Raw genomic sequence first — 14825 nt, 5'->3', positions numbered from 1 at the left:
TTTAACAACGGCGGTACGCAAACAGTTACCAGACTTAGCCGTTTCGTAAATGCTTCCACCCTTGCCCGAAAGCCAACGATGACACCATTTTGGACGGCAGATAAATCGCTTCGTTTTCGCATTACGACAACAACTGCAGTATTTCGCACATCCTCCCGACACGCTTCATGTACCCACCACTGCTAATGCCACCTGTCTGTTTATTGCGTGTTGACGTCAAACATAGGCGGTGGTCACATTAATCTGTCTGGACACTGTAATATTTGGGAATGAGAACATATAGCGGCTTCCAATAAACTTTACACATAATTTGAAACATGTCGTAATTTTTTTAGATGACTGAGTGTAACTGCGCAATTATATCATTTTACGACACCTGGTTTAGGAGATATAACGTCGTAAACATTGAGGTGCGTGAAAACCTACCTTTTGTTAAGATGAAGCGCAAATAACTCCTACAACACTAATCCGATGTTTCGTAATGAGAGCACTTAGAGACTTCCACCAAACTATAAACTTAATTTATTTCAAACCTTTCTTGCTGTTTTATACATGGGAGTTCGATTTTTAAATTATCTGGGATGGTTTGCTAGTCACTAAATGCGTCTTGTTATTCGCCGAAACTGAACGTAAATGGCAACCCTCCGGTGTCTTCTTACTCATCCAAATAATATGCCAAATTATTTTATAAATAAAAAATATAACGCATTCTAATGAGTACGATTATACTCAATCGGTTATTTTAACATTGGTAATGTAAACGTCTTTAAAATATTAATTACTGTAGACTTTTGATTTTAAGTATAATCTGTGGAAATACGACATGCACTGAGTTCTAGATTTGACGTTTGAACGAATTTTTTGAGCTGTTAAAGATGTAGGGTTAAACACAGACTTTTCATTAGTTTTTAATTCGATTTGGAAAAATAAGTTCAGTTATTCTGGATACCTATAACAATCTTCCAAATACTGGAATCCTTGATATTTACTATGAATATCACACTTTGAGACTTTAGATTTACATATGAATGTAAACGTAATATGGTGTTTAAATACTATATATTAAACGAAATAGTCTGATAAAGCAAGAAATGATTAGAAGTAATTGTAAGTATTGTTTTTTCCACCTTTGTTTACAATAACTCACTATGACCTTTCTTTTATTTGTATACTGGATCTCGTAGCTTACTTTTAATCATTCTTTTCTTTCTTTCTTTCTTTCATCTTTGTTTTCTTCGTTTCACTATCTGTTTTTGTTTGATTTTGTTTGATATGTGTGTTATTATTTACCTGTTTGTTTAATTTTACAATAAGTAATACAGTTTACTTAAAAGCGCAGTGGATCACCTGGAAAACCTTAAATTCCACAACAGAAACTCAAACTCGACTGAATTTTTATTCTGAAATTGCAAAACACTATGGAAAAGCAGAGGGATAATTTATGTTTTACAGCTATATGAAAATTTCAACTCCCTCTCTCTTCTCATGGAGAGGGTTTTCCACACGCTTCTTGCTTCGGAAATTTTCTCTTTGCCAAAGTATTCTGTACATCATTTCTGGACCTTGAACGTGTGTTATATGTGAACTTACACAATGAGGCATATACATATTCCCTCTTCATTCTCTCAGACACCCTGCTTTAAAAGCAGGACATTACCTCTTATTCCTAAACTAATGTAATGAACACTAACCTTAAATAGAAAGCTGTAGCAGTTTAAGAGTAGTTAAAGTTGAGATTTTTTTACCATTTAGCCATTACTGAACAGTTTCTATTTTGATTATTTGACTTGTACATATACTACGATTGTTGCTTCAACACTAAGTTGTGTAAGGATTATTGTTTGTAAACAAGATTTTGAGAAACCGCCGCTACTCGCAATTGTGACATAGCGGTCTCTGAAAATGTTTTTTTTTTTTTAATCAATCTCAACAAACAATCGTGGTTAAACAACGTCCAGTATGGCTTTAAATTGAAAACGATAATATTGGAGACGTTGAGAATGATATATTCGCCAAGTTTAATGTTGTATGCCGTTTTCAGGCAGCTGTTATGTATTTCTTTAAGTATGTCTTGATATTGGTGGCATTTCAGGCGGCGTGGTATAGCAGAAAATATTAGCTAAGTAGCATATCAGACATGTCTCTCCGATTCGATATGTGACGTGATGTACCTCACATGTCTAGGCCAGATACGTTAAATTCACGGTCACCGTACATTATTGGCGTATTATAATATTGGTGTCCAATTTAGAGACTGTGACCACTGCGATTTCTCACTTAATATGAAATTTCTAATGCCAAGCCAATAGCCGTTAACGAGAAACTTCCACGTTAAATTTTAAACTTTCGCTCTGTCTAAGAGTAAACAAATATGTGCTGAATGCCTGGCGTTAACTAGCACACAGTTGTCGAACTTGCGGGACCTCTGTACTATGTAAAATTTATAGTCATCATTGCGCAGACCTGTATTTCTACACCTATTAAAATGCCAAAAAAGCTCCGTTATGTTCATATTAATCTTGCGATTGATGACTTTACACTATCCAATAACACAGGCTGAGATCGCAGTTCCAGTACCAGACGCTGATTATTGACATCTGTACCTCAGATTTGCAATTATTCTAGAACTTGCAAGTTTTCAGTAGTGTTGAGAAGCGGAAAAAATCGATTTTTGTTGCGCTAGTTGACATAGACACACAGCATACACTGGTATTGTGATTATTTCAAGGGAAAATTAAAGAAAACATTCATTTGTTTCAAAGATAACAAAAAATACACTATCGGAAGAATTCAAAACCCATAAGGACAAGGTCATTTTGTTAGCAAATGATGTGACTACCTATCATCATTGTAGAAGTATATGATAAGAGAGTGAGATCATATAACACACACATGTCACAGTAGTGAAGATTGTCCAAAGAGACGCTTCAATACATGGCTTGCACCGTCCCCCCCCCCCCCCCCCCCCCCTTGGCGACATCGCAGGTTTGTATTCTTGCGTACTAATGACAATTAAGATGCCGAATGACATCCTGCGATAGACTTCCCCAAGCTTCTTACAGCTTTTGTTGCAATTCGGCAAGCTATGGAGATCGAGTAAGTTTCCACATCACTGTGTCCCATACGTATCCAGTTGGCGAGAGATCAGGTGCTCATACTGGAAAGGGCAGTAGTACACCACGCAAAGCACGCTGCGTCGCAGTAGCCGTAAGTGGACGTGCATTGCCCTGCTGAAGATGCAAATCACTTCCCTGTCGAATAAATGGCAGGAGAGCTGGTATGACAACCTGTACAATGGAGCAGGCATCGGTTACCTCACCATACAGAAACATAAAACGTGACCATGAGTTGCAGCTGATGCCCCTCCCCATACCATGAGACATGGTGTGGGACCTTTGTGACGTGAGCGGGTGCCCTCTGGAATAGGCAGCTCACCAGGTCTACGCAGTACGTCCATCACTCGCAAACAGACATAACCTAGTGTCACCAGTGAAGACCATTCCAGTGTCCAGTCAACTCTTTCACGATCCCAGAGTAGCCATGCTTGGTGGTGCCGTGGTAGCCTGGCCAAGGCACACGTGATCTTAATCTTGCTGGGGGCAGACTGTTCCCAATAGTCAGTGTTTCACCCTTTTTTGAGCAGTCAGTCAAGATTAAGAATCCCAAGAAACTGTCATCATTTTTCCAAAAGACAAAATTGATTCTACCTTTTTTTGTGCGCTTTCGAGTTCGCAAATCCACTAATGTGACTAAAGTATCCTTCAGTTTGTAATGGTAGGTACACGATCAGTTTACAGTCACATATAGCCATCAGAATATCTTCGGATTACACTTCAGTTTTTCAAACGTGCCTCTAAAATATTCAGACCCGAGTATTTTTGGTCCGGAGTCAATGAACACGCCGCCCACTGCTCTTCTTCATATGCAGAACGTTATTCATGATGTTACGTGTTGTAAAATGAGCTGCATCAGCTCCCAAGCAATAAACTGATGAAACAATCATTTTATTGTTCATCACCGTTATCAGTTTCGAAGTGAGACAGCCAATGTTCTGATAGTTGTACTACATGTACACATACGCATTTATATGACAAATCTACATAAATATTTCCTAAATGGACAGTTATAAACTCCTTATTTGACCTTTCACGTGTGGTACCTATCAAAGTGAACCGAGAGCTGTATGTAACCCGTAAAAAAAATGGTTTAAATGAGTGCTTTCACCAGCGTACTTTTAAAAAGGCGTTCTTATGACTTCATCAGCGTATTCTCTCAATCAGTCGTTGCCACATGGATTTCGATGAAGTTTAATTAGGAAAAATGTAAAAAATCTTAGCTTTGTTCGAGTGAGTCCACTCACAAACGGAATTCACCGTTCTGTATCCTAGCCACTCGGTAAACTAGCTATTTTGGAAACTTTACTCTGTAAGGAACGCGAGCGCAAAAGCCGTTTCTCACACATTTTTCCCATTTCAGGAGAATACCAATTAAATTTACAGTAGGCCTGATATTTCAACAGTTTAAGTAGAATTTGAACGTATTCACCAGTTTGATTAAAAACATGGATGTTGGATTAGGGAGATATAAGACATGTAGGTTTGGTCCAAGTGGTTTTGTCCCTAGTCAACACGGCTTAGTACTCGCACAGCCTCTTGTTGTATCACTACAGTGGTTAATATAGCAAACTCATATTTAGGTGACCGGTGATTCAAATCATTATGTGGCCACATCTGCATTTCTGATAATGAGTAACCGCAGCATTTCTTCATTACTTGACTCGAGGAGCTGGAAGAAGTCATTGACTACTTTTTTTTTCATAAAGGAGAGGTCCCTCTTTCCAACTTCGGTTGTTCCTTAAACTGACTGAACTGCATGCCATTTTCCATCGGACTTGAAACCAAAAACACAAAATTAATTTTCCATGCTGGCCCCAAATCCCTTAAAGTAACCGCCGGAACAGTTCTTTTGAAAGTCATCAAAGAGATGCCAAATAAAAAAAAAATGTACACTAGGCCGTCGAACACTCCCAAATGCGGCCTCCTCGCCAATAACTAAGAACGATCATTTCATTTCAATGACCTTAATGTTGATGGTACAGAAGAATGTTGAAGATTAGATGGGTAGATCACGTAACTAATGAGGAGGTATTGAATAGGATTGGGGAGAAGAGAAGTTTGTGGCACAAGTTGATTAGAAGAAGGAATCGGTTGGTAGGACATGTCCTGAGGCATCAAGGGATCACAAATTTAGCATTGGAGGGCAGTGTAGAGACTAAAAATCGTAGGGGGAGACCAAGAGATGAATACACGAAGCAGATTCAGAAGAATGTAGGTTGCAGTAGGTACTGGGAGATGAAGGAGCTTGCACAGGATTGATTAGCATGCAGAGCTGCAGCAAACCAGTCTCAGGACTGAAGACCGCAACAACAACAACAATGTTGATGGGATGTAAAAGCCTGATTTTCCTTCCTTTTTCCTTAAATTAGTCACGCCCTTAACAAAATTCAGGAAGTGAGTTTCTGTTTGTGGAGCCAGGCAATCCGGAGCGTGCATGTGCCGTGCGGTGTTTCCCCTCTAACAATGGGGTCTTTGTCTGCCTGCATAGGGGGCGCATGTCGGCCTCCCAGTGCCTAGCGCACCCCTGGCTCAAGAGAAAGCCTCCCGCCCCTCCTCCACCGCCGGAGGAGCTAGACCTGAGCAAAGATAACTTGCGCGTGTTCGTGGAGCGCTGGAACGAGCACCCCAACAGCCCGTACCTGTTCGACGGCTGCGGTCAGATGATCATGCCGCTGGCGAGCAGCTCGCTGCAGACGGTGGCGTCGCACACGTCGCTGGGGGGGCTGTCGCCGTCGCCGCCGGGCTCCCTCACCTCCTACTCCTCGTACACCTCCTCGCTGTCGTCCTCGCCCGACTCGGTGCTCGAGCAGCAGCAGCAGGTGGCGCCGGGGCAGCGCCGGCCGTCGGCGCCCACGGTGGTGGGCACTCCTCCTTCCAGGGTGCGCCACTTCGAGCCGGCAGTGCCCGCCCAGGGCCGCTACCACCTGGAGCGCCTGCAGACGCTGGAGCGCCGCGCCTCCGAGGGCTGCGCGGTGGCGGCGAGGCGCGACTCCGGGCCGGCGCTGCCGCAGGTGCCCGCGCCCGGAGCGGTCAACCTCGCGGACGAGATCCGCAAGCTGTCCGACAAGCTGTACGAGATGGCGTCGCTGCTGTCGCCGCCGTCGACGCTGCCGCCGGCGGCCGACGTGGCCAACAACAACGTGCCCGCTCCGGCCGAGCTGCCCCCGCCGCCCCCGTTCCTGCAGGGCCCCCGGCAGCCGGCGGACAGCCCCCCGGCGTGGCGGCGTCAGGCCGGCAAGCACCGCGTCTCCAACCTCAACCGCGACGTGCCTCGCGCACTGCCAGACCCCCTGCACAACCCCCCGGACCTGCTCCAGCACCTGGTGGTGGCCGAGTGGCGCAGTGACGAGCGCACCCTGGTGCGGCGCGAGTCCTCGACCGCCGGCACCACCACCACCACCAGCACCACCACCACCGGCAGCTGCGCGACGCAGAGGCGGCAGCGCGCCCAGTTCCCAGTCCAGTGAGCCCCAGCTGTTGCTTGTTCCGCAGAAGGCGCATGACGGCGGCCCAGGCGCTGCGCCACAAGTGGCTGCAGGGAGTCGCCGCTGTCACTCAGCTGTCCACGGCTAAACTCAAGCGCTACGTCATCAAGAAGCGCTGGATCAAGGCCGTCAACACCATCATCGCGCTGCGCAGGATGGGCGCCAAGCTGGAGCCCGACGACGCCGGAGCCGCGTGAGGCGGCCGCCTCCTCGCCCCCTGGCGACCGGACTGCCGCATCCTCAGCGGTGTGCAATGCACTCCGGCTGCTGCAGCGTCTGTCACAAGCCGCCCCTCACCTCGACCCCCTTTAAGCCTCAACTCTTAATTTCCACGGTGATGGAAGATTTTGGGAAGTTCCTCTTAGTTCTGTCGCACTTGTCTCGAGCCTGAATTTCACGATCCTGTAATTTCTGTAGTGATGGAATATCAGTGGAGCTACTCCTCACTTTATCTCCCTTTAAAGCATATGCTAAGCATAAATTCTACAGTCTTGTAGATTCTCTAATGATAGAGCATAACATGAAGCTATTTCTCACCATGTTGCCCGTTTAAACCTATATTAAGCCTGAATTTCGATACTGATGAAAAATGGAAGACAGTCTCTCCTTGCCTCACCGCTTTTTTATAGCCTACGTTAAGCCTGAATTTCTAGTATTGTGCGAAGGGCGTTCACGACGGTTCAGTCCCGCGTCCGGCCATCCTGATTTAGGTTTTCCGTGATTTCCCTAAATCGCTCCAGGCAAATGCTGGGATGGCTCCTTTCAAAGGGCACGACCGACTTTCTTCCCCATCCTTCCCTAATCCGATGAGACCGATGACCTCGCTGTTTGGTCTCTTCCCTCAAACAGCCCAATCCTTTCGAAGTTAGTAATACAACACAATTTTTTTTTCTAAAAGCAAGTTAATTTTTTTCTATATTCCAGTACACCATATTTCCCATTCTTTTGACTAAAGAAATCTATTTTTAAACTATCTCCATTGGATGTGACCGCATTGTGCTATCTTACAGCCACACAGGGTAGCTGTGTGGTCTGAGGCGCCTTGTCACGGTTCGCGCGGCTGCTCCCCTCGGTCCCATAGGACTTACCAAAATTTCCATCTTACTGTGAGTATATGCACGCGTTATACCACTCGACTGGTTCACGTCGGAGCCAACGTCTTGTTGCATTAGTAATCTCACCGTCATTCATGCACGGATTCCAGTGCAGTGCATCCTTCTTTGGGCCAAAGTGATGGAAGTCAGAAACTGTGAGATCCGGGCTGTAGGGAAGATGAGGAAAAACAGCCCAATGAAGCTTTGTAAACTCCTCTCAGGTGCACAGCCTTGTATGAGGCCTTGCGCTGTCATCGAGAAGCAGAATTTAGTTTGCATTTTTGTGATGATGAACACGCTGAAGTCGTTTCTTCAAGTCAACAGCCGGCCGACACGCGGGAGATCGGATGGGTTTGCGCTACCTTTTGCGATGATGACAGACGCATTGCCCTGCGACTCACTGTGCTTTTGTCCACTGCCAGGTCTCCATAGACATTCTGTATGCGCCTACCGATATCTGCGATACTGTGGTTTTACTCCAAAAGAAACTAAATGAAAGCTTTTGCTTCGAATGTACATCCATTGCAACAGCTACTCTGAGGAGAAAGTATAGTGCTGCCACCTATCGGAGTTTCATGTAACTATATTGGCTGAAGCTGGAATATTCCACGATGTTCCAAAACAAACTCCGCATTTTTTCTATCGAAACTGGCCGAGAAAAAAGTGTGTTGCGTCGATAATTGAAAGCCCCTGGTAGCCTTCCCAGCGACAGAAAATGGCGGAGGTCCTTCTTCAACCAAACGCCCTTGCAAAGCCTGTGTTAAGCCTCAGCTTACGGATATTTTAGATTCCATAGCGTAGGAAGGCAATGATATATCCAGTGAAGGGCAGGGTAAGGCAGTTGCACTCCAGCCCCTCTCCCATCCCCTTCCTAAGAATCGACACTAACTAGTTCCTACAGCAGTTTGTTGTCAAACTTCAAAACTATTTCGTCAGTCACATGAGTAGCTCCCTCCATGACTAGCTCCAGTCCTGCGTTCACTCTAAATGGATGACGGCGAGAAGTCCCTCTTCACCCCATTTCACTTGTACAGTCATTATTAAGCCTGAACTTCCGGATCTTGTAGGGTCCCTAGTGATGAAATATGGTGTGGAGTCCCTCCCTACCCCATCACCCTTGTAAAGCAATCTCCAGCGTGAATTTCCGTAATTGTAAATTCCAAAATGATAGTTGACTGTGGGTAGTTACTCCACACTTGAATGAGCGTGCATTAAGTTCGAATATCAAGTGTTGGACGATGCTGAGGACTCACTCCTCATTCCATTATCTTTGTGAATGCTGTGTTAGGACAGTTCTGTAGATTCTGTAGCTATGGAAGATAGTGGGAAGTTACTCTTAGTCTAACTGCCATTGTAAACACTGTGTTAAACCCAATCTCGGGATTTCATAGGATTTCATAGGTTCCATGGCTGTGGAAGACGGGGGGGGGGGGGGGGGGGGGGAATCACTCCTCACTTCTTCTTCACCATTATAAAATCGCTGTTCAGTCTGAATTTCGGGATCCTGTAGCTTGCATAATGATGGCAATGATAGATAACTCTGCCACCAAGACTTTCATTGCAGAAAATAAATACTACCTATTCTCTTTCTATTTCTATATCCAAACAACTGTATTTATTGTGTTCCAATAAAACTGCTATCATTTTTGGATCCATGACACTGCACCTGTTTTTTCTGTATTCGTATACCTGAAGATGGATCCTTGTGATTTCGATGTCGGTAGTCTTTTTATTGGAATACGAAAGAGACAAATTTGGATTTGGAATTAGAAAGAGAATAAATAGTTGTTTAAGTTATTTCATATTTGTAACTACTACCTTCAATAGTTATTCATCAATTACAGACACGGTGACTACACAGAAATGAAAAATAAATAGCATTTCTTTTCCGATGTGGAGTGAATTTAAGGACGAATGTGTCTACTATCATCCAGACTGCAGGATGATAATAAATCAGGTGTGAGAACTCGCCATTAAGTACGCAATGTGATGTTATCCAGTTTTAGGAAGCATATAAGATGGCGGATGATACTCGTTAAACAATAATAATCTCGTAGCTGTGCTCCAAATTGAGTTTATCAGCAATCTGTTGGTCTCAAGGTTTATATTTGCAGACATCAGGAGCTGCTCTTTTTTTTCAGAAGTCTTTGTGCTATGTTTTCTCGTTTCTTCCTTCTTTTACTTTTTACATCCGAGGTAGCAAAATTCATCTACTTTTTCATCAGTCTTCTGTCATAGTCTTACATTTTGCCTTACGGCATGTCCATTCGATGTGTAAACAATTGAATTACCTTTCTTTGTGTGTATTACAGCCATTCGATTGCACGAATTCCATTTCATTACGCTCCCGAATCAAATAAGAGTCGGTTTCGGCGACCACTGCTATCTCGTCAGCGAACCAAATCATACTGATTTTCTATCAGTGGGAAACAACTATCACATGAAAGAAGTTGTTTATTTTCTTCATTACCCCTTCAACATATATAATAAATATCAGTAATGACGATCACTAACACTGAGGTTTATACCTCGCTTGGTTTTCGTTTCTTGAACTATTCCATCAATAATGACTACTCCAGTTTGCCTCACATAAAGAGATGGATTCTCGTTGTATCTCCAGAATTGCTATCACACTGCCTGGTAATGGAAAACGTTTTATTGTATTTCACTTTATCAAAATCCTCTAAATCTATGCATGCGACGTATGTTTCACTGTTTTTCCTAGCTATGCTTCTTAACTCCCCTATATCTCCTAAAATCCTTCCATTGTTCCCTAGTTTGGTATACATTTTAAATCCCTAAGAAAATTTTACACAGAGAAAAGATTTTCTGGAACTGGCAACATGTGAATGACCAGCACCTATAGCGTCATCCACAAGTAACTGCGAAAATTATTATTTATTATAGTCAGCACAAGACTGCGCCGTCTCTAATGACCGTAACTGTGCTCTCCATCATTTCCACTGTGCATTTTCCCCGACTTGACCACTCCTTCAAATGTACACAAGCTTCCTCAGACCCATTTGATACACCAGTTACATTAAGTAATTGTCTTTTAAGAAACATGCTGTGTTTTTATGATGGGTTATCGTAGTGTTGAGAATAACATCTTTATATGGATCATATGCTCACTTTGGATAGTCAGTTGTGTCTGTTTAATGGATTATCATGCAACCAGAAAGAGCTACATTTAAAGTCATCTCTGTTAATTTTATTTGTCGATGGACATAGTGGTAGCAGCTGATGAGGTTCGGTGGTTTAGTTAGTTGAAAAAACAGCTTGATAATGTATATTTGTATCTACTTTAATAATAGTCTTCCTTTCTGAAGTATTTGACATAGAATTATGGGAGGTTTTGCTAATAATTATTATTAAAGTGCAGTAGTTTCCACATTTGCTTATTTTCATCAGTCTTGTTTGATGAAAAGAGCAGTGCCAACAAAAAGAGATTTATTAATATATCAAATTGTCGACCAGTAGAAAGTCGAACTGATGCTTTTCCCCCAGTATTAAAAGCTACCAGTGGTCCTAATTTGTTTTGCTGTCTATCAGACTAAGGTAGAATGGAACACACTAGAGTTTGAAGAAGAAGTACAAACTAATTTTCCTCAGTTCTTGTGCATATATACTTTAGTGCTGCACGATTCAGTACAGTCAAGATTTGGGCAACACAGATGGAACGCGACCACCTCATTGTGGGAACCAAGACACCAAATAATTTCAGCAAGGAGCATCTTTCCTTTTTCATAGACTCTCACTTATAGCTAAACGTGAACTCTGAAACTATAGCAAAAAACCTGTTGAAGACTTTTTGAAATACTTTTTTGCAACACGCCGAATTCCTGACAATCAGTTCAGAATTGTGACGGGCCAGTGACAGATGCCATGGTAGTTGAGGTGATGAAACTCTAAAACGGCATCTACTGTGTGGCCTAAATAGGCATTGTATCAGCTCCCTTCATTCCACATATTGATATTTATTCTTAAATAATTTGAGTTAGTCATATAATTTATTTTAACTCATTACTTTCATTCAAGCTTTAGAACCAAAGTTGTTATTAATTTTAAAATTATATATACATATTGTTGTGTTTAATATAAATATATTTAAATTTCTTATTTTCCTTTCTGAATAGTCGAGTTTTAGTGTTCTTTATGTCCATAGTACGAATGCTGGAACAAAATGCTGACCAAAAGTTAAAGAACAAAGCTGTTTGTGTAAATAAGTAATTACCTAGTAACATATGTTTCATTCACGTGGCAGTTGTATAGCCACAGCGGTTATGTGCATGTGCATTGGTAAGTGTATTCACTTCCCACAATGAGCACATCTCACCTCATAGTTACCATAGGTTTAAAACACTGTTTTCAAAACATTATTTCATAAATACAGTCACAATCTGCATATAACTTTCATTGTGAACATCATAGATGTGTTGTAGAATACAGCTTTGTATTCGATAAACTGGTCATGGTTTTATTCAAAGTAGACAGCTACTGTGTTTGTGACTCTAAATGAAATAAATGGTGACCACTGATGTTTATGATTGTCGTATGGTCAGTTGTAAATTATGATTACTGAACTACTTTGATCTTTTTTTTTGGGTGCTACAATGTAAGCAGTACGTTTTTCTATAATGTATGTATCTGAACATTGTGAAACTCTAGTCGCAATTGTAGCCTAGTATTTTTCTTCCAGTGCTTAGACGTACACAGACAGTAGAATTTTACTAAGCAGGAAAAAATTATATTTTTTCTGTGATATTGAAATGCATCTCTATTTTTAAAAAAATATTGATATTTCTTAGAACAATATAATTTGCGTTGGAATAACATGTTTAGTTTTATTATTTTAAGTTTTACTTTTCTGTAAATATGTGTACAATAAAGAAACTTGGTATTTGTAAGCTTTCTTGTTAAATGTTTATCTTTGTAATGTTAACTGTGCCTGTTCTTATTTCTTTTATTCATTCTTTGTTCCCCGTATAGCAACGTGGTAGTAATGAATCGTGGCTATTCTTCAGTCGAATGTTACAGAATTTACAACAAGAAGAGTTGCAGAAACAAAAACATCGTGACATATTTCCTTTCAACGACCGCCAGGAGTCCAAACGGCATATGATCGGAAAGTGACTGTGTGCTGCCTGTTCACGAATTTATTTCTTGTTCAGCTCTCATATTTCGAAAACTCATGACACAACAAATAAAGGAAGGAAGGACGAGTAGAAACAACAATACCAAAGTATTACAGAAAGAGCACCTTCGTAGGTTGGAATGATATGGGACCTTGTATATAAGCTATGAGGTTGAAATACCCTGAAGCGACCAGAATGAATTTTCACACTGCAGCGGAGTGGGTTCTGATATGAAACTTCCCAGCAAATTAAAACGCAGGACCTCTGCCTTTCGCTCTGCTACCTGAGCCACGGAGCACCCCTCACGATCCGTCCTCACAGATTCACTTCCGCCAGTACTTCATCTTCTACTTACAACATTAGCTCTTTTTTCAGCCAAGATTGCTACTTCCGCAAGTTCCGCAGTAGAATTTATGTCAAGTTTGGAGAGTGGGAGATGAGGATTGGCTAGGAAGTTTCTACCTGAAGTTATTTATACTAAGCACAGATCTCTAAATCCGGACGAGTAGACGAGTCCAGCATCTTACTCACTGCACAAGAACCCATAGGTGTGTCATATTTAACTACTGAGAAAATTTTGTCGGTGGAGGGTGTCTTCCTGTATGATAAAAAAATTAGTCCACGAGGCATAATCACATATATACATAGTGTTTCAAAATGAATATACGGGTTTTAAGGATTTTTAGCATTTATTAAATTCAACTTATAGTTTTAAATAATACATCAAATGAATGACCAACTCCAACAGTTTTTCTTGAACTGTTCATTGTGAGCACATTCTTCACCTATCGAGTTGGTAAACGATTTCCTCCCAAACCTTGGTCAGTGTATCTGGAGTAATTGTTGCACCCATGCTGTTTCTAAAGTCGTGTAGATTAGCTTGTAGCGGAGACACATACATGCGACCCTTTATGAACCCCGAAAGGAAAAACTGCTTGGCGTCAGACCATATGTGCAGTAGTCGGGCACAACGTCGTTTAACCAGTCGCATACTGAGCGAGGTGGCGCACCATATTAGCTGCCAAATAAAATTCTGATAGTCAGCTTCTTCCAGTTGAGGAGGTAAGAAACACCAGTTACAGTCGCTTCACCCAAAAGGAAAGGCCCATCAACTTTTCGCCAGGATATGGAACCCAAAACATTCAATTCGCATTATGTGTGTCAACATTTCAACTTTGGTGATATGTCGATTTATCACTGAAGATGACACGATCCAGAAAATCTTTATCGTCTTGCAGCAACTTTTCGTTTGCGAAGTTGGCACGTAAACCATAGTCTGTAGGCAGTAAAGCTTGTAATAACTGCAAACGGCAAAGACTTTGTTGTAAGCGTCTCCGTAAGTCTCCACACAGACGTTATTGGAACTAATAACGCACGACTAGCCTCCCGAGCTGATTTCTTGGGGCTACGCGTAAAATGCTCTCACTCGTTCAATGCGTTCTTCAGTCACGCTTGGTGGTTCCATACTGTTCCCTTTGCGCACAGCTGTAAAAACGAAACTGTTTGAGTTGCTCTTTCATTTGATGTGTTATTTATAATTTACGTTGAATGTAATAAATGCTACGAGACCTTAAAACATGTATATTCATTTTGAAACACCCCGCACATTCTAAAACTAAACTGGACATAGCACGATAGAATCAAACGATTAACGTAAAACCTCGTTATATTTTGTGTGCCTTCTGTGTCTGATTTATGCACTGACGATTTAATGTTCATGCCATTTTGTCTGGTAAATATAGTCTGCGTCTTTTGCTACGATTTAACTGATCAAATTACTATTATAAGCCACGCGTAATTTCAGCTCATTAACAATAATATTAATGCCACAATCTCATTACTGATTGTTCCAGTGACAGTGACGCTGTTAATTTCAAGCAATCAATTTGTGTAACGAAATAATTATTGATCTCATAGAGCCTTTCTTTGTTTATGCTCTTTCAAACGTGAAACTGTTTTGAGTATCTGATAGTCCAACATCTCAGTACACATAGT

At 41.8% G+C, this 14825-nt stretch overlaps 1 protein-coding gene across 2 annotated transcripts in view; it reads left to right on the top strand.

Annotated features, from left to right (window-relative positions):
* Positions 1 to 12606, top strand: part of LOC126281583 (myosin light chain kinase, smooth muscle-like) — a 363307-nt gene extending 350701 nt beyond the window's left edge. For both annotated transcript variants that reach the window (XM_049980664.1, XM_049980665.1), the window contains exon 8: positions 5605 to 12606. In XM_049980664.1, coding sequence (XP_049836621.1) covers positions 5605 to 6583 — 979 coding nt within the window. In that variant the 3' untranslated portion in view covers positions 6584 to 12606. The remainder of the gene's footprint in view (positions 1 to 5604) is intronic.
* The last annotated feature ends 2219 nt before the right edge of the window (positions 12607 to 14825 follow it).

This window comes from Schistocerca gregaria, chromosome 7 (genome assembly GCF_023897955.1).
Source record: "Schistocerca gregaria isolate iqSchGreg1 chromosome 7, iqSchGreg1.2, whole genome shotgun sequence".
In the NCBI taxonomy this organism is placed as follows: Eukaryota; Metazoa; Arthropoda; class Insecta; order Orthoptera; family Acrididae; genus Schistocerca; species Schistocerca gregaria.
Note: the sequence above shows the minus strand (reverse complement) of the source record. Positions and strands in the feature narration are given on the sequence as shown.